Raw genomic sequence first — 19,618 nt, forward strand, 5'->3', positions numbered from 1 at the left:
ATTTCCTAAGTACAGCCCAGCCCCATCTGGAAGTAGATAGTTCCAGAAATCAGCTGTCCATATCTAATGACCTTGAACCTGGAAGACCCTAAGAAGCCGTTTCTCCTCTGCCCCAGGCACTGTTCCCGATCTAAAACTCAGATCCTGCCCTCTGGGGCTTTGGTGCTGTGGCATTCTGTAGTACTGGTGAATCTGGGCCCGTCTCAAGGCTGTACTCCTGGTTGGAGCACACTTTCCACACTGCTGCTGCTGTTTCCTGCTCTCCCAAACCTAGTGCCAATAGCCACTTACATTATCTAATACACTTTTACTTTGGAATCAGTATAGATTTACTAGTGGTTCGCAAGGATCCCATGACCACTTGTGGCTCCTTTGCTGCTGATACCCTCTGTACCCAGGACTGGTCAGCAGCCAGGAGAGACTTAGAAAACAAACAAAAAGCCCATTTGAGAGGCCTGCTACTCGTTATGTGACCTGCTGCTGCCAACTTTCTGCCACCTTCTGTCCAAGCTTCACGGGGTCTCTCCAAGTTTCCCACCAATTTCCACTGCATTCACCAGCTTCAGGGTGAAGGAGGCTGGGTGAGATGGATTGTGACTAGAACAGGACAGCAAGAATAGATAGGGCAGGTGCTCAGAGGGTCTGTCTGAGCTTCAGGGTGTGGTTGCAGCTCTAACTTTAGGTGGTGGGAATGAGGCTAGAGCTGGCCCTGAGGATGGGGCCATGAGCAAGCCGTCTGGTGGAGACAATGCTGATGTGACTGAGGGCTTGCCCTCAGGAAAGGGTAGTAGATGAGGCTTCAGGAATGATGGGTGTGAGCAGCCATTATTGTCCCCAGGCCAGTGGAGACAGCCTGTTCTTGGCCACAGGGAAGCAGGCCGTACAGACCTTCATCCTTTCCCCCTTCACATTAGCTACAGGTGTGCAAGCCGCCTGCTAGTAAAACTACCACCATCCCTGCGCTATTCTAGAGTAGGCAGTTGTGGGAAATGGGCAGTGGCCCTCATTGTGGAGCATGCTCTGTAGGAAAAGCTGGGTACAGAAGAGCCCACAGCCTGGAGCCATTGTGGAAGGCTGCACTTGGAAGACCAGGGTGTATAAACCCAGCTCTGTTATCCATACACATGCGCAGACAGCATGTTGCCAGCTTCTCTCTGGGCAGCCTCACAGATGTTGGCCTTTCCTTCCAGCTGCTGGAGGCATTGGGGTTTCCTTGAGCTGTTAAGCTGTGAGTCCTGTGTGCCGTCCATCTGATGAGCTTTGCTGTGTGAGCCCCGTGTGCCCTCCTGTCTGATAAGTTTTGCTCAGAGTGTTCAGTCTCCCGTTGGGTTTTACCCTCCATAGTGACTTGGAGGAAGTTTGCTAGTATTTGAGTATAGATAGCTCTGGAAGGTTAGCTGTTAAGTATCTTGGATGTGAATCTCAGCATGAGCCTTCACTGCGTGTGGTGTGTTCCCCGTTCTGTCCCTTGCTGCTAGACCTCCTTATCCTCCTTTGTGCAGCTTGGTTCGTTTGAGACAGGTTCTTATTGCACATAGCCCAAGCTTGCCTCAGACTCACTGATCTTTCTGAGGGATGGGAACACAGGCGTGACTCACCCTGTGTGATTGCTTACTAGAATGTAAGTTTTTCTTTTTCTGAAAAATTTTTTCATTTTATTTTTCTGGTATATTTTTGAAGAACAAAAAATTTTTTTTACTTGTTATTTATTTATTTTTTTGAGACAGAGTTTCTCTCTGTAGCCCTGGCTGTCCTGGAACTCACTCTGTAGACCAGGCTGATCTCAAACTCACAGAGATCCACCCACCTCTGCTTCCCAAGTGCTAAGATTAAAGTTGCACACTACCATACCAGCTAGTTTTCATTACACTTACCCTCTTTCTTCCAAAAGTATATTTTTCTCCATTCATTCATTCACTCACTCATTCATTCATTCATTCCTCTGGAGTATGCTGGGCAGGTGTGATACCACCCACTGATCCTAGATATAAAGTTGAGAGTCAGTTTGTTAAGTTAAAAAGATACTTGGGTTGTTTTATTTGCTTGTTGATTTCCTGTGTGTGTGTGTATGTGTGTGTGTGTGTGTGTGTGTGTGTGTGTGTGTGTGTGTGTAAAGCAGAGTCTTACTAGCCTCAAACTCAGGAGGCTCCCACCTCAGCCTCTGAGTGATGGGATCACAGATGGACTTAGCACACCTGGCACACTTGGAGTTCAGTCTGTGGGCCAGGGCAGTGAGAATGGACGTAGGCCTTTATCACAGTGTGCTTCGCACCCAGCCATTGAAGTGGCACTGTTACTATTGCAAATAGAGCATAGTGGGCTGGGGGTAGGACTCACTTGTAGAGCTCTTGCTTAGCATATACATGGAGCCCTGGTTCAATTGTAGTTCAACCAAAAAAAAAAAAGTATTTTTAAATTTTATTTTCTCTCTATTCATTCATGTACAGAAAGACAGTCTCTATGTTGATCTTGTTTCCTGCAGCCGTGCTCCGTGGCACCTGTGCTGGTGATTGGAACGATCTGTATATTGTTAAGTGGACAAGTGTGACTAGTGAGGTCTTGTTTGCCCCCTTAAGTCCAGGCACACCCCAGGTTTCTCCCACATTCCTCCTCTTCCCTGGCCTGGCCGTCGTGTGTAGTGCCTTTCCTCTGGACCCCACTTCCTTTCTGGAGATTGGTTTTGTTCTTGTGCCGGTGTCTGTGTGGATGTCAGGTGAGCCCGTAGATTAGCTCTGGCATCCCAAGCCTGTGTGTGGGCTTCAGCAGTCCAGCTGAATCCATCAGGCTTTCGGCCGGCTGGCCCTTCACCCACAGGACCATCGTGCCATCCCCAGGCTTGCTTTCCCTCTCTGCCTCTTGTTTGTTGATTACCTGTGGTCCTGGCAGCTTAGGTCTCTTCCTGCAGCTTCACAGTGCTTGCCGTGGGCCCCGATGCTCTCCTCATGACAAGCTCTTTTTTTCCAGACTGTTCTGGCCACATAGAGAGAGTGGTTCTTCTCTTTTACACTTCTGTCAATTTGATTTGTTCATGAAATAGGATTGTCTTGTAAATCCTTGTAAATTCCTCTTTGGGTTGGAATTTTCCTAAATATTGATTGACATTCCTTTATGGCAGTAAGAAAATCTAAATTTTGTTGTTCCTTGTTAGTGTTTCTGGAACTTGTTGGTTTCACCTGTGTGCTCAGATTGATTCCCACATCAAGCTTGTTCACAGCGTGGCATTGGTCTCTTTAAACTTTTTATTGGTTCTTTGTGAGTTTCACATCATATACCCCAAAACCACTCATCTCCCCTCCCCTTGCACGCCCCCCAACAGAAAACAACAACTCATTATGGAAGCTGCAGTGTGTCCCAGTGTGTTCCACAGTGTACCCTTTTGTCCACATTTCTTTGCTTGCAAATGTTCATTGCAATGACTGGTGGATCTGGTTTGAGGCTTGTGGCTTCTACTACACTGTGAATACTGGAACCTCACTTGAATTCCTTCTGTTGCTGTGCCATGTCGTGGAGATCTTAGTTTTGGATCTGTAGGACCGGCCTCATGCACCCCAGCAGTCCATCCATGGGGTAGATGTTGAGGTGGGCCAGTCCAAAGCCCTGGGTCTGGGCCTGAGAGGTATCTGAGCTGGTCAGCCTGCTGGCTCACCTGCTCTCATGCCCTCGGGGCCTGCTCACCAGCAGTGTCCACAGTCAGGGCTCCAGCTCTACTCTGCTTCCCAGGCTAGGTGCAGGGCCCGCTCTCCTGAAGTTACGGCTGGTGAGGAAAACGGCCAGTTTTCCCACCGCCACTCTCATGACCCTGGGGCCAGCTCTCCCCTACCATAGATGGTGAGGGCTGAGGGAGTAGAGGAGGGAGTCTCGACAAGAGGTGGGGCTAGCTCCTCTGTGCTCACACCCTCAGGGGTGGCTCACCTACAACCCTCACTTCTAGGGCCAGCTCTACTGTGGTACCCAGGCAAGGTGTAGGACCTGCTCTTCTAAGTGCTGTAGCCAGTGATAGGCAGGGACACTCTTGCTCCCATGCCCCCAGGGCCAGCTTTCCAACAGAGCGGGATCAGCTCTGTGCAGCCCTCAGTCATCAACATAGTCCAAGTTGGCAGCCCAGACCAGGGACGTTCACCTGGTCTTTGGTGGTAACAGACACTGCTGCTGCATGGTTATGGACCCAGATGTGGCCTCTGGTGGTAGCCCAGGCTAGGCCACGCTATGGTCCCAGGTGTCATCACCAGCTACTCAACCAGGATGTTCATAACTACCCGTGAGTCTCCAGTTGTGCCTCTCTGCATTGTGCCCACATCCTTCTGTTTCTCTTCCATTCTTCCACCACTCACTTGCTCCTCTTAGTGGTGCCTGGGGTCTCTGAGTGTCTGGGGTCATCTCAGGAGTGGTTTCAGGAATACTCTGGGCCACACATGCATTATGGCGCCAGGCAGGGGTCATCTTAGGCATGGTCTGCCTCCCTGCCCACCTGTTTGGCACCAGACTGGTGGTAGTCTCAGGCTGGTTCCCTGTCCGACCCAATGGCACTGGTCTGGCGGTCCTCTGGTTTGCAATTTGCTCAGCCTGCCTGAGTGACCCTCAAAGGTCATCTGTCTTGGGCTCACTCCTACCTGGAGCCATGGTCCTAGGTGGGGTTCTTCTAGTCTTGGTCATCTCAGGTTCCCCTTTTTCAGGGAATATTAGACTACTAATCACTCAGATGTCATAGTTCAGAACCCACAGCATAGATGTAATCTCTCTCCTCTCTGCCACCTACTGATGCACATGTGACACAGCAGCCACACCTGCAAGGCCTCTAGGGTCAGGTGGTCTTTTTGTTTGTTGGTTGGCTTTTTAAATGTAAATGATTGAACCTAAGACTTTACCGACTACAGCTGTGGCTTATGCTCTCCCACTGAGTTGTGGCCTCCTCCTGTCCCTGTGTCCTCCCGCATCTGGCCTTCCTCCTGTGCTGTCATTGCTTCTGTCCTCATGTTACTAGTTAGGAGGAGCAGCAGAGCAGCACCGTTGGAGTGTCCTGGCTTTAATCCCTGCTATACCTTGCTTCTTGCCTTCACGTTTCTTTGGTTCATTTTCTGCTTATGTAGAGTGAGAGCCTAAACTCCAGGTCCTTATTTAGATTGCTGGCCAGGCCTTTGCAGCCTGCGAGTGAGGTGGTCCCTGTCTCTGCTACCTAGAAATTTTTTCTCATCATGCTTTCTCATCATAGCTTGTGCATGGTCTAAGGAAGGTCTTCACTTTTCCCAGCATTTTGGGAGTTTTTCAAGGGTATTAGACCAGCTTAACACTTTCAGGGAAGAGCGCACATGTGTAAAAAAGAAAATGTGGAGGGAAACAAATAAACATTATTTTTCACTCAATGTATCAAAAAATTAACACGTTATCAATGGAGAATAGAATTCCATATTTTACATTCTTCTACTGCCAAGTGGAAAGTCAATCATGTCTGACCTCTGAGGTGGATCTCTGCTTACATCCATCCTATTTTAGGTGCTTGTGGGTCATAGTAGGGTCCAGGCTGCCTCTGAACCAAGCTCTGCCGACCGGTCTGTTATAGCTTTGATAAAACATGTCTGTGGAGCACTTGGAACTACTCGAATGTGACTGTTCACAGTGTCCACACCTTCACTGGCTCACATGGCCACATGCTCACATACATGCTGGTCGTGAGTCCCTGGCCATTCCAGCTTTCAGTCCCTCTGCCTGTCAGGCTGCCCTTAGTTTTCAGCGCCAGGTTGCCGGCTGGGCCCAGTGCACAGGAGCTCACATCCTTGTGGGAATGAATAAGTGAGTCTATGAGGGAGGAGCCTTGCCTGCACCTGCTTGTGGAGCAGGTGGGGTGCCCACACCACAGGAGCAAATTATTCTAGGGCGCTTACTCTGTCCGCTTCCCTCAATGCAGCTGGACTCCTCTGCCAGGCTTTGTCCTACTTGTCAGAAGCAGGGTAGGGACACCAGGGACACCCCTCCCTCCCGTGATACATTCCAACAGGGAAGTTATGAGGCCTGTGAGGAAGTGCCTCTGACACTGTGAGACCTATCTCCTGCTGGCCTACCGTTCTGTAGCCATGACTTGGCATGGGCTGCTCTGGCACCATGGATGATTTTGAGATTTTAACTCTTGGCAAAACCTGTGAGTTCAGTGGGGATGTCTCAGCTTGACCTGGGGCTTCTTGCTTCCTGGTCCAATGGAAGGGATAGTTTAGGTGCCAAGTTGTGTCCATCTGAGCTATGGGGAGAGGGAAGCCCTCTTTTTTTTTTTTTTTTTTTTTTTTGGTTTTTCAAGACAGGGTTTCTCTGTATAGCCCTGGCTGTCCTGCTGGAACTCACTCTGTAGACCAGGGTGGCCTCGAACTCAGAAATCCGCCTGCCTCTGCCTCCCGAGTGCTGGGATTAAAGGCGTGCACCACCATGCCTGGCTGGGAAGCCCTCTTTTGCAGAGGCTTTGGATTTGTAGCAGCAGGGCTACAGAGTGGAGCTGAGGAGCACTGAGCTCCAGTCAACATCCCTGAGTCTCCCCCTGCCTGGGCCTTGCCTCTTATACCCTGGGCAGAGGCCTCTGGAGTCCCTGATATGGTCTGGTGGACAGAACTGAGTCTAAGCCTTGGCCTGGGACACCTGCTGCCTGGCATAGCCCTCCCCCTACCCTCTACACTGGTATAATTAGCCCCACGACAGGTGCCATGGATCGAGTGCCTGGCCCAGCCCTCACCCAGTGATGCCCGGCCTCAGCCGACCTGCCTTCCCTGCTAGCCTGGGCTCCTAGCCCAAACCCTATCCCATAAGGTCCCCTGAGGCCTCAAGCCCCACCCACCTTCCTCTGCTCCAAACACACCCACTGGAGAAGAGACAAGCAGACAGAACAGACAGGCAGAGCCCCAGCAGTAGCCTGGCCTCAGACTCTGGGAATCCCCAGGCAGGCGCTGGCCCTGGCCCTGCCCTCAGTGCATGTCCAGGTGGAACAACTCTAGCCTGGTGGCCTCATCATTCCTGCAAGCTGCTTTTAGCTCTGAGCCCTGGTGGGCAGCTTACAGGGTCAGTGGGCTCTCACTGGGCTGTATTTGGCCCTCCTCTCTGTGTGTAGCCATAGTACCCACTTGGTCCTATCAACTGTTATTCTTTCCCTAGTGCAAGAAGAAGCACACGCTGCTGTGTCCTGACTTTGCCCGCAGGGGTATTTGTCCCCGTGGCTCCCAGTGCCAGCTGCTCCATCGTAACCAGAAGCGACATGGCCGGCGGACAGCTGTACCTCCTATCCCCGGGCCCAGTGATGGAGCCCCCAGAAGCAAGGCCTCAGCTGGCCACGTACTCAGGTGACAGATCACTGGGTGCTACATATGCAAGTTTGTGTGAGCTGTAGGTGGCCCATTCCTGCTCTAAGGACAATTAGGACCCTCTGGGGTCAAGTCTTATTCCAGCACTGTGGACTCCAAAAGGGAATCTCAGTTGGAGGCAAGAGCTCCTAACGTGCCCATATTCTGGGTCCCTGAATGTGGACAGAGTCACAGACACCCCATGCCTGGAGGCCTTCAGAGAGCCACTCTACAAGAGGGGAGTGAGCCCCTGGAGGATGGGACTGTCAGAGTTGTGCCCTTATCCTGTGGATTATAGCGACTCCCTACAGATGAACCCTAGGCTCTAGGAGGTGAGGAATGGAGCTGGAATTTCCCAGGCTTCAGCCCCATCCGCCTCAGGTGAAAGTCTCTGGAACCAGCATGTCCTTGGACTGTAGGCCAGCCTTAGATCTGTACAGACATGCCCAGTGGCCTCTAGGCTTGGTGTGAGGGTGAGGGGCTAAGAGCCCTGTTATAGGATAGGTGCCATGCACATGATTGGCAAGCACCCTCTCGCTCCAGCATCGCCCACCCTCACTTTTGTCCCCTCTCCTGCAGGAAGCCTACTACTACTCAGCGCTCTGTCAGACAGATGTCCAGTGGTCTGGCTTCCGGAGCTGAGGCCCCAGCCTCCCCACCTCCCTCCCCAAGGGTATTAGCCTCCACCTCTACTCTGTCTTCAAAGGCCACCGCTGCCTCCTCTCCTTCCTCCTCTCCCTCTACTAGCTCCCCCGCCCCTTCCTTGGAGCAGGAAGAAGCTGTCTCTGGGACAGGCTCAGGAACAGGCTCCAGCGGCCTCTGCAAGCTGCCATCCTTCATCTCCCTGCACTCCTCCCCAAGCCCAGGAGGCCAGAGTGGGCCCCAGTCCCCCAGGAGCCCTCGCACCAAGGACTCAGGTGAGCAGTCTGGCCCCTCCTGGGTCTTTTTAACCGTACACTCAGAATGACATCTCTGGGTGGGGCCTGGGAGTTAGTGTACCGGGTGCCCAGGGCAGGCCAGTGAGGAGCAAGCACAGCAGTGGCTGCCTTGAAGACCACCCCAGCGAGGGCTGATTTAATTAGAAAGCACCCATTTCTGTTAATTTGTTCTGGAAGATCACCGCACACTCCTGGTGAGAACAGATGTTCCCTCTCCCCAATGAGCGTTTGGGGCTTGGTAAATGGCTCCACTCAGCCTTGTTTAGGAGAGAAAAGAGGATTTTATGGCTGCAAACGACCCTTTCTGTAAACATTTTACAGCTCTCTGCGCGTTTGAGTGACGATAAACCCCACGCAGCTCGGCGGGCTGCAAATTTGCGACCATACGGCTATCATTTTATTGTCATATTTCACGGCCGTAACGTTAATGGAAGATGCTTGCTGCAGGCTTCTCTAACAGCCCCACTGAGCACACTGAAGTACTTGCTGGAGGGGCTGCCTCCTGGTTACATCGTCCTTCTTGGGTGCAGAGTAGATGATACCAGGCTCTTGCCCAGCTGGAACTTAGATGGGACAGCAGTCCCTTCCATGTAGGTGGCACTGTCTGGGGAGCAGTTGGGGACCCTGAGGCGGCATGTATTTTTAAAGACCAGGAACCCAGAAGTTAATCCCAGGAGGAAAGGAGTCCCAGGGTGTGAGTACCCTGTATGTAGGTTGGGCAGACTAGAAAAGGGCTCCAGAAAACTCATGAGGCTTGTTCAGTCAGGAAGGGAGCTGGAGGGGCAAGCTCAGCTTAGCCTGGGCAGTCTCTGGCAGGAAGCCTGGATGGGCCTGTTGAAGCAGCCCAGAGGACAAATGGGGGCTAACCTGGCCGAGGCTGTTGAATCTTCAGGCCCGGGCCCAGCTGCCGGGCCTCACTTCTGTCTTTGGCTGGCTGGACAGCCCTGAAGAAAGGAACCCACCATGAGAGAGATGTTACAGGGGCATGTGGGTCATGCCACAGAGCCACATGGAAATAGCTGTGACCATCAGGACACTGGCACCTGGGAGAGTGACACAGAACATTTATGAAGAGAAAGCTCCCACCAGGGAGGGGCCCTCAGGACATTCCACTCCAGGGACCCTTGGCTTCCCGCCCTTCCTGCCTTCAGACCCTGTCAGCTTCTACTGGTCGTACTCATCCCACCCCTCTGGGGGCCACCTGCTCCCCAACACCTCAGTTTCCCATGTGGAGGGCACAGCTGCCTTGTCTGTGTCTGGCAGCCCTGCTCCCAGGTGCGAGTGTGGCATGTGCCTGCGTGTCTGCACGCACCCAGTATTTATAGCTCAGCCTGCAGTGTTGTGGCTCCCACTCGTGGGCCCGCCCAGCCCACTGTACAAGGGCCACCTGGCCCTCCTTCACTGCCACGCAGCCCAGGAAGACGGTGAAAGCAGAATCCTGGTCCCTTTCCCCTCTCTCTGCTCCTTGGGGCCTGGTTCGTGGCAGGGACTGGAGAGGTAGATGAGCCCTGGAGGCTGGCCCTTGCAGACCTGTGCTGACAGGCCTGGGCTGCTAGTTTTCCCTGGCCTGAGCCTCAGCCAGAACCTTGGGAGTGGGGAAGTTCCTGTGGGGCTGCAGTGGCTTGATGCTTGACCTTTGCTCTCTGTATAGGGAAGCCGCTACACATCAAACCACGCCTGTGAGGCTCCCTGGGGACCAGCCCGCACCTACCTCAGACCCTCACCCCTGGAGAGGATGGAGGCTCTACCCACAACTGCTCCTGAGGAGAAGCAGCCTGCCACTGAGCCCAGCTGGGACTCTAAGCAGGGAGACATAGCTCCTCCCACTTGGCTCCTAGCCTCTGGAGGCCTTTTTGTGCCCAGGCCTTGTTCTCTCTCAAGCCAAGGCCCTGTCCATTCCCTGCTCCTCTCTCTCCCCTCCTCCCCCTCCTCCCCTCCAAGGCACCCAGCCTCACTCTAGGACTTGTCCCTGGCTCCCCATCCATCAGGGTGCCATGTGAGGTTCATCCCAGCCTGTCTCCTGTGGTGGCATTGGCAGTAGCTGTAGGACTGGTGCCCCCAACCCTCCCTACCCAGGACTCCTGCCCAGGGAAGAGGCTAATGGCCAGGCCTCTCTGGTGGGTATTTTATGTTCAGCAATAAAGGTTTTATCCTGTGTCTAGTTGGCCTGTCTTGACTACCACACAACCTCAGGGCTGTGGACATATAAAGGAGGCAAGGGTACGGCCTGCTCTTGCCGGCTCCGGTGTGGCTTAGAGGTTCAGAAGCAGCCTCTCCCTTTGGCCAGGCCGATGTAAATGTGGGTTGCTGAGTTACAGGTTATAGTCTGAAGTGCCATGGGACAGGCTGGGACTGAGGCGCAGGAAGAGAAGGCCTGGCTGTCCTGTGGAGGGGCATGGCTTGGATAGACCTCCTCTCTCAGGTGTCTCCAGAAGACCGGGCTGAGATCTTGCTTCCTCCCACAGAGATGCTGGATAGGGAAGACGGGAGACACAGGATCATTCAAGTGTTCCTTCCAACGATGAGACATGGATCGTTGGATCATGGATCATCAATGAATTTGTTTATAGGTCCCCAGTGATGCAGGCCAGCAATGTCCTGCTGTCTGTACTGATATCTTTGTATAGGTCAGCTCTTGCCCCATGCTATTACTGTAGTGTGTGACATCACTACCATGTAGCCCAGGTCCATATGTCTTGCTGTGACTCAGTACCCCAAGCCCCTCAGCCTTCCTGCACCAAATCTGTCTGTCCTTCAGGATCCTGGTGCCCAACCCCCACACAGGTGGCAGTCACCTCTGCCCTTAAGGCTATAGGAGCTGTAGGTATGCTGTTTAACTCTACCACAGCCCCTGCCCAGGAACTGAGTGTCCTCACACAGGCTTCAAAGAACAACAACAAAAATAAAACCAACCTGAGGCTGATTCATAAAAAATGTCCAACATAGGCAGGTCTAGCCATGTAACCAGATACCCCTCACCATCGCTACATCACTTTATTAAGGCCCCGCTGTCGGAAGTCTAGCAAAAAGGTGGGCGCTGAACCTAGACCAGTCTAGAAGAGAAGCATGAGACCCCTCAGTGAATGGATCGGAGTCCTAGGATACTGGACCCCTGGAGCTTGATGGACAGGGTTTCCTATTGGCAGCTCCAAGCCAGCCAGGTTCCTTGCCTGGCATGGAGACTGGGCTCCTAGATACTTTATTGGGGGGGTTGCCCTGTGCTACCAACCTGGGCATTGAGTGGATGGACTAATATTTAACTGACCCTCAGATTGCCCTTCCTCATTGGATAGCCAGGGTTATCCCATGAGCACCAGCAGAGGGGGTGGGGGTGGAAGAGGCACATGCTGTTGGACCAGTGTCCTGGAGGGGGTGTGTAGCTCAGAGGTAGAATGTGGGGAGCTAAGTCCACCAAAATGAAGTACCATCTATACCACAGCCATTCAGTGCCATTGGGCCTACAGGGTCATCCCTGCATCTTCCTTTTCATGCTCTGGGGAGGATCAATGTTTCTGGTCTCCCTCTTCTTCCTGGGTAGGAGATATAGAAATAAGCAGAGCTGCAGGGTACCACTCACCTGTTCCCTGCTCCCACCTCTTACCCTATGGCTGATGGTCCACAGGCTGGCAGCGGGACACGGCTGGCTTCTCAGGCTAGGGTCCTTGAGCACTCTAGTTTCATAGATAGGTTCCAAGCGAGCACACCCTCACCCTTTGTGCTCACTTCCCTAATGAGCATCACTGTAGGTAGGAGTCCTGAGTAGCCCAGTGGGTACCTATTCTCACCTAGTACTGACATAGCCAGAGACAGCCATGGTAGGTGCTGCTCTTCTGGCTGTAACTCGCCTTTGTGCCCAGCACTTAGCCCACAGACCATGCTGCCTTGTCTAGAGGGGCTCCACCTCACCAGATCAACGTGCATCTAATCCCCAACACGCTCCAAGTCCCAAGGAACTACGTGCCACACTAGTATATATGAGCAGCCACCAGTGGCAGGGCCTGCTGGACGGAGCCAATGCAGCAGGAATTCCTGTGCTCCAAAGCTGGGTCCCTGAGGCTAGCAGAACTGTCTACCCCCCAGTTGAGGAGCCTCCCAGCTATTGGTCAGAGCGCCCTAGGGTAAGAGAATATGCCCAGAGGTGTATTTGTAGAATTCTGCTTCTGTGTGCCTAGAAGAAGCCATGGAAACCAGGGATGGTGAATATGGTATGTGTGGAGGTGGCGGGGGGTGGGGGTGGGGTGGGGGGGAGGTAGGACATGTCACTGGCTGCTACCTTGGGGCTGGCAGTGGGCCTCATGGTTGGACCTACTGCTCCCCAATTGGCCCCCCTTTATGGAGTGTGCACCCACTAATGGTGCCTGGATTATAGCCAGGAATGGGGATAAGGATGGGACAGAGCAATGGCCAAACCAAGGACTCTCATCAGAAGCCCAGGATGCTGCCTTCCATCTTTTGCTTGAGACGGAATCTTTTCTTGGTCTCTAACTTCACCATGTCGTTCAGGCCACTTGGCCTGCAAGTTACAGGGATCTCCTCTCTCCACTGTCCATCTGCCCCTCGCCGGGATTACAAGCATATCATCACACATATGCCGGTTCCAGCATTCAAACTCAGGTCTTCATGCTTACAAGACAAGCACTTAGCTGCCTGTGCCATCTCCACAGTCCAGTCTATCTTTTTAAATAAAATGACCCCAAGTAGGCCTCCTCATCTTAGCTGCCGTAGAACTCTGCAGCCTCCACCTGGAAAACACAGAGAATATTTTTGTTGTTTTGAGACCAAGGCCTTGTTTATCCCAGTCTGCTCTTGAACTCACTATGTAGCTGAGGGTGACCTTGAACTTCTGATCCTCTTACCTCCACATCCTGAGAGCTGGGATTTGAGGCCTCTGCCAGCATGCCCAGCTTTGAGATGCTGGAGATCAAACCCGGGGGACTTTGTGTATGACAGACAAGCAACTGAGCCATATCTCTAACCTGAGCCAGAAGTTTAGAACTTTCCGACCTGGCATGGTGGTACATAACTGTAACCCCCGCATTCAGCAAAGAAGGAAGATCACCTTCAGTTTAAAGCTCTATTGTGCTGCTTAGTGAGGCCCTTTCTAACAAGGGGCACCGTGTGTAATCTGACACCCACTGCCTCCCCCAGTGGCCATGTCCCCATGAATGAAATACAACATGACAGCTCACACTCAGTTCACACAGCACAGTTCTTTCTGATGGCTGATATTCTACTGCCATGGAAGCTAGATCAGCTTTGCCTGTGACTCGTGCCCTGTACAATGACCACACCCAGCTGGTGCCATCCAGTAGTTTTGTTGGAGCTACTGAGCTGAGTATCTGATGCACTGAGCCCAAAGCAGCAGCATTGGGTAGTCTCGGGAGGTAGGTGGTACTGGTTGTTGGGGGTGTGTGGCATAATGGGCACCCCAATGTCTCCATCACTTCTCACAGCCCAGTTCTCCGTTCCCCAGAGCCCTTGAGGAATCCCTGAGCCACACATGGCCTCTCAGGCTCCTCAACATCCCCTTGATCCAGCTGCTCTGCCACTCTGCCAAGCAGTCCCTACCAGTCCAGGCTCCTGCCCCCAACCCTGCTTTCAGGGATCACCCTTCCCTCCCCTCACTCACTTCTGAGGCTCCCCTGTCTCTTCTGCTCCCCCCACTCTTCACTCAGCCAACCCAGCAGCTACCAGCCGACAGCAAGTCGGCAACTGTCCTGGAGTCAAAAAATACCCTGTCCTAGATGAACCACAGCTCACTGCAGCCTGGGAAATGTCAACAGAAGCCCCTGTTGGGCCCTGCCTATGTTCCTGACCTGATACCCTGAAACAGTTGAGGGAACATGTTCTTTCTGAGGTGCTAAGCTTGTGATGGCATACACTAGAAGGGAATAAAAATATCTTTTCTTTTTCTCCCTTTTCTTTTTCTTTTCTCTTCTTTCCTTTTCTTTTTCTTTTCTTTTCTTTCCTTTCCTTTTCTTTTCTTTTCTTTTCTTTTCTTTTCTTTTCTTTTCTTTTCTTTTCTTTTCATCTTCAAGATGGGTTTCTCTGTGTAGCCCTGGCTGTCCTGGAGCTCGATCTGTAGATCAGGCTGGCCTTGAACTCAGAGATCTGCATGCCCCTGCTTCCCAAGTACTGGGATTAAAGGTATATGCCACCACACCCACACCAGGAGTGGAGCCCAGAGAAGGCAGACTGCCCAATCTCATCATCTCACTCTGTACCCTTTTTAGTAAGCCCAAGGCCGCATGGGATGCTGTGCCCAGACATGTAGCTCATCCTTAAGTCCCAGAGCTTCTGGGGCTCAGGCTGAGTGTCCTGGTCTAATGCCTTTGCCAGGCTACAGGAGACAGAGAACTGAAACACCGGCTTTCTTGGTGAGACTTCATGCTCTAACTCAAAGGCTCCCCTTTGGCCACAAGCAGATCTGATATAGGTTTCCTTGGACAAAGCCAGTTGCTTTTCACGGCCTCGTTTCCTCATCCATAGAATGGGCATGATTACACTGATGGCTGTAGCTACCACCTCAGCACTGTAGAGTCCCAAAGATAGACATTCCACCAATGGCTCCCCGAAGCCTCCTTTGGAACAGGCTGAGGGGAGACTTTTGTAGGGGTTTCCTCATGCTTTTTTGTTTGTTTGTTTCTGAAGACCAAGCCCTGCACAGATGAATATGAAGGTGAGGAGTGTCTGGACACTGAGGGAAAGAGCTGGGAGCTATTTGCTCCTAGCTGCCAGGCATCCCCTGTAAAATAGCAGGCACCTGTAGAGGGAGTAGGCAAAGCCCTTGGCACCATGACATCCTGGGATAGGTATCCTGTGAATATCCTTTCAAACTTTTTCCACCCTGTGCACAAATGGTTTATATTTAAGAATCGATTGATTGATTGATTGATTGACTGATTGATTGATTGATTTTTAGTTTTTCGAGACAAGGTTTCTCTGTGAGACTTGGCTGTCCTGGGACTTGCTCTGTAGACCAGGCTGGCCTTGAACTCCCAGAAATCTTCCTGTCTCTACCTTGGGAGAGCTGGGGCTAAAGGCCTGCACCACCGTTGCCGTCTATTATTTTTAATAATAATAATATAAAGATTAAGATTATAGATAACAGAGAGGAGAAAACCCCACTCTGGGGCACATCCAACTGTTGTTCGTGAATGCACGCCCTTTCTATCTTCGGTTGGGATCTGGAATTCTGGAGGAGGGAGGGGAGGGAAGGGTGTCACAGAATTCACATCTTGTCACCCACCCTCCCTGTTGTCCTTGTGGCTTTCTTTTGCTCAGAAGCGGCCTCCTAGTAGGTGTGTAGAGACATTCAGCAAGTGTGACGGTGGCAATCTGCTTGCCACTTGTCACTCCAACTTACCCCCACCCAGCAAGGCTCCTCCAAACCGCCCTGGTGGGCAGCTGTGTCTGAGATTCCTTGTGGGCCTTTCCTCAGGCGTCCAGACCCATCAGCCCCATGCATTCAAATGTGTTCTCTATGCAGGGAGTACCCAAGACCTACTCCTCTAGTCCCGTGGTGGCCACAGGCGTCTGTCCCACTCCACCTACCACAACGCTCAGAGGCCTGCCGTTCCACCGTGCATCCCGCCGCCCGAGGTGCCAGCAACTTTGTTGACTGAATTCCTGAACCCGTCCCAACTACAGGATAAAAATAGCTGGCGCTCCCGGGCAGCTCGGGAGTCACCGGTGTCAGGATAGTTAGAGGTCCCCATTCTGGAGACTCCAGACCACTTGGGCCTGGTGCGGGACACAGCCAGCTAGACCACCTAATGGATCCGAGACACCGAGGGAGTCCCCTGGACGAGGGCCTCCTCAGCTCCCCTGCACTCTCTGGCTTTGCGATCCTGGAACCTCAGGATCTGCCACTTGGTCTCGAGCCCTCTGCTGTGCAGTCCCATGCGGCGGCCACCAGGGGGCCCTGCCCACTCCTCTTGCCGGCGGCCCTTCCCCACCCCTTCCCACAGCTGTTTCCCGCAGGAGATTGACAGCTGGGCTCCAGGTTGCCATGGGGATAGGCAAATGAGGGCGGCAGGTCTGGGGCTCCGATTGGCCCGGGGGCGTCGGCCCCCACCTGGGGAGGCGGGCCCAGAAGCGCGTCTCTATAAAGGCTTGTGCGGCTCTGCGCCGGGCCGAGGGAGGCGGGGCCGGCTGGCAGCGCGGGTGGGGCGCGGGGCGGGGCCGGGCGGGAGAGCCCGGAGCGCGGCAGAGCCCCGGGCGCGGCCTCTGTACCCTCCAGGCCAGGACCGCGGAGAAACAGGAGGAGGAGGAGGGCAGGATCGGGGGCCCTGCGCCCGCCCGTAGCGGGCCGGGGGGCCGCCCGAGAGGCCTGGCCGGCGGCGTCCCCTGAGCGCAGCCCAGAGTTGACAGCAGGAAACTTTTGCTGCTGCGCCCTTCGGCGGCGCGACCAGAGCCTGCGCCCACCGCGGCCCGGGGGGAGCTAGGGGGAGAGAGGCCCGCGGCTCCCCCCACGCTCCCCCGCCGCCCGTCGGGGCGCGGCCGGGCGCGGCGGCGGCGGCGGGGCTGGGGCCCCGGGCGATGGCCGCGGAGCTGGCGATGGGCGCAGAGCTGCCCAGCAGCCCACTGGCCATCGAGTACGTCAACGACTTCGACCTGATGAAGTTCGAGGTGAAGAAGGAGCCGCCCGAGGCCGAGCGCTTCTGCCACCGCCTGCCGCCCGGCTCGCTGTCCTCGACGCCCCTCAGCACGCCCTGCTCCTCGGTGCCCTCTTCGCCCAGCTTCTGCGCACCCAGCCCGGGCACCGGCGGCGGCGCGGGCGGCGGGGGCAGCGCGGCTCAGGCCGGGGGCGCCCCGGGGCCGCCGAGTGGAGGCCCCGGCACTGTCGGGGGCGCCTCAGGAAAAGCGGTGCTGGAGGATCTGTACTGGATGAGCGGGTACCAGCACCACCTGAACCCCGAGGCGCTCAATCTGACGCCGGAGGACGCGGTGGAGGCGCTCATCGGCAGCGGCCACCACGGCGCGCACCACGGCGCGCATCACCCGGCGGCTGCTGCGGCCTATGAGGCCTTCCGGGGCCAGAGCTTCGCGGGCGGCGGCGGCGCGGACGACATGGGTGCCGGCCACCACCACGGCGCACACCACACTGCCCACCATCATCACTCTGCCCACCATCACCATCATCACCACCACCACCACGGAGGCTCTGGCCACCACGGCGGAGGCGCGGGTCACGGCGGAGGCGGCGCGGGCCACCACGTGCGCTTGGAGGAGCGCTTTTCCGACGACCAGCTGGTGTCCATGTCTGTGCGGGAGCTGAACCGGCAGCTCCGCGGTTTCAGCAAGGAGGAGGTCATCCGACTGAAACAGAAGCGGCGCACGCTCAAGAACCGCGGCTACGCGCAGTCGTGCCGCTTCAAGCGGGTGCAGCAGCGGCACATTCTGGAGAGCGAGAAGTGCCAGCTCCAGAGCCAGGTGGAGCAGCTGAAGCTGGAGGTGGGGCGTCTGGCCAAGGAGCGGGACCTGTACAAGGAGAAATACGAGAAGTTGGCGGGCCGGGGCGGCCCCGGGGGCGCGGGCGGGGCCGGCTTCCCTCGGGAGCCCTCGCCAGCGCAGGCTGGCCCCGGGGCGGCCAAAGGCGCACCCGACTTCTTTCTGTGAGTGCCGGACCCTGGGCCTCGCCACCGCCGGGGACAAGTTTGCGCAGGCCGCCCCGGTCTCGGTTCGGACTCTGAGGCCCGGGACGCGCGCTCCGGCGGTGCAGCCGCAGCTGCTGGGGTCCTCCCGTCCGCCCTGCGCGCCCCGCCGCCAAGCCCCAGCTCCAGGTACCTACCGCGGTGCGCCTCTCTCGTCGGGCCCCGGTCCGAGCGTCTTCGGGGTCGCCGGCTAGACTTTGCCAGGGTCCCTCGGCGCCCCGGGAACGGTGATTACTTAGGGAAGCCCGAGACAGGTCTAACTTCCTCGGCAGCGTCCACTTGTACAGACGTGGAGCGCAGTTCTGCGTCCCAACCTCCGCCCAGCCGCAGCGGGGCCGCGCCGCCACTAGCTCCCGGTGGCCTCCGCCGGCCCCGCGCTCCTCCGTCGTCTTTCTTTCTGCCTCCGTTTCCTTGCCCTGTTTTTACTCCTCCTCCTCCTTTTTAAAGCAGTCATATTTTCGCAACATTAATATTTATTTTGCTTGGTAATTAGAAAACCGGGAGGAACCCCCTGGTCCCCGTGCGCCCTCGGAGGTCGGCGAGTGCCCGCATGTGCCCTCCTCGCTCATTCGCTCTGAGGGGTCCGGCCCTGCCTGCCTTCCAGCCCGCTTGTCCCCACCCTGTTCGCTGCTTCCTGTAGAGGAAGCCGAGGAACTTACCTGCGTGTTGGTCCCACTGTCCTGCTATACTCGACTGGGGGAGGGGGGGTGGGGGGTGGCGGTGCTCAGCCGGGTTGGGGCTGGCCCGGACTCCCGCGCTGCTATTTCTCTATGCACCAGATCGTATTTATGACTCCTGGGGAAATATATCTTATTTTAACCTTCCAGAGAAGCGAAAGAATTTAAAAAGTAATGCACAGTTCTAGAAGAAAAAATTTTTTAAAGAGGAGGCTTAGGCCTGAACCTCCTGGCATGGGCGGGTGGAAAGGTGTTTTTATTTAATTCAAATTGTGTTTCGTTTGTGGACTCTTGTTTAAAGCTTGGTCGCTTTCTTGGACTAGCCGGAAGAGAGGCCCGGTGGAGGGTGTTATAAGCTGGGCGCATCTGCGCCGGCTGAGATCTGGTTTTCTGAGGCTTGGCCCCGGTGCTCTGAGGCTCCGAGGCTCCTTCCGTCCTCTGCTGCTCCCAGGTGGCTCTCACTGAGTCTTCTGAACAGGACGCTAGACAAATCGTTGGGAAAGAAATTTTGTGTTGTTGGTTTTTGTTGTGTTCTCTCTCTCTCTCTCTCTCTCTCTCTCTCTCTCTCTCTCTCTCTCTCTCTCTCTCTCTCATTTGTTACGAAACTGAGGAAAGGAAAAACATTAAAAAAAAAAATAAATGTTTAGATCCAAAAGTCATTGGAACCTGGCTGTTGTGTCTGTGGCTTTCGTTCTTGTATTCGTTTCTCTTGGAATAGAAAAATATGAAAGTCTCTGGATTGGATTTTACGGGAACTGGTATGTCCAGATAGACAAGAGCAGGAAGGAACTGACCAGGAGGCAGTGTCTGTCAGTTAACCAAGACAGCATTCTGTGGCTGGCCTTCTTGGAGCTCCAACGAGGCAGGGCAGAGGCTTCAGGCGGCCTTGGTGGCGACTCCAAGTGCATTGCAGTTGTATCCTGGTGGCCCAAACAGTCCCAGCCATTCTTGGCAGCTGTGCCTCCCCGAGGGGTGGTCCAGCTCCTGTTCTCCAAAGGATGCAAACCCAACATGGGTCGTAAGAGATCTGAACA

General features: G+C 54.6%; 2 protein-coding genes and 1 non-coding gene across 4 annotated transcripts in view; 2 read left to right on the forward strand and 1 right to left on the reverse strand.

Annotated features, from left to right (window-relative positions):
* Positions 1-10,408, forward strand: part of Zc3h3 (zinc finger CCCH-type containing 3) — an 86,472-nt gene extending 76,064 nt beyond the window's left edge. For both annotated transcript variants that reach the window (XM_021184025.3, XM_085831508.1), the window contains 3 exons: positions 7,129-7,313; positions 7,893-8,230; positions 9,903-10,408. In XM_021184025.3, the coding sequence (XP_021039684.1) occupies positions 7,129-7,313; positions 7,893-8,230; positions 9,903-9,934 (555 nt within the window). In that variant the 3' untranslated portion in view covers positions 9,935-10,408. The remainder of the gene's footprint in view (positions 1-7,128; positions 7,314-7,892; positions 8,231-9,902) is intronic.
* On the reverse strand, positions 4,676-4,806 carry LOC115029471 (small nucleolar RNA SNORA17). The gene has a single exon (XR_003835046.1). It is a non-coding gene; the product is annotated as a small nucleolar RNA SNORA17 (small nucleolar RNA).
* A 6,384-nt stretch (positions 10,409-16,792) lies between the features above and the next one.
* Mafa (MAF bZIP transcription factor A) lies at positions 16,793-18,595 on the forward strand. Its single transcript, XM_021184196.3, has one exon. The coding sequence runs from the start codon at positions 16,793-16,795 to the stop codon at positions 17,870-17,872; it is 1,080 nt and encodes a 359-aa protein (XP_021039855.1). The 3' UTR covers positions 17,873-18,595.
* The last annotated feature ends 1,023 nt before the right edge of the window (positions 18,596-19,618 follow it).

This window comes from Mus caroli, unplaced genomic scaffold (assembly GCF_978045245.1).
Source record: "Mus caroli unplaced genomic scaffold, Mus_caroli_1 scaffold_16, whole genome shotgun sequence".
NCBI lineage: Eukaryota > Metazoa > Chordata > Mammalia > Rodentia > Muridae > Mus > Mus caroli.

Excerpts from the sequence above, each read along its gene's own strand:
- Mafa (XM_021184196.3), top strand. The coding sequence starts at position 16,793 with ATGGCCGCGGAGCTGGCGATGGGCGCAGAGCTGCCCAGCAGCCCACTG.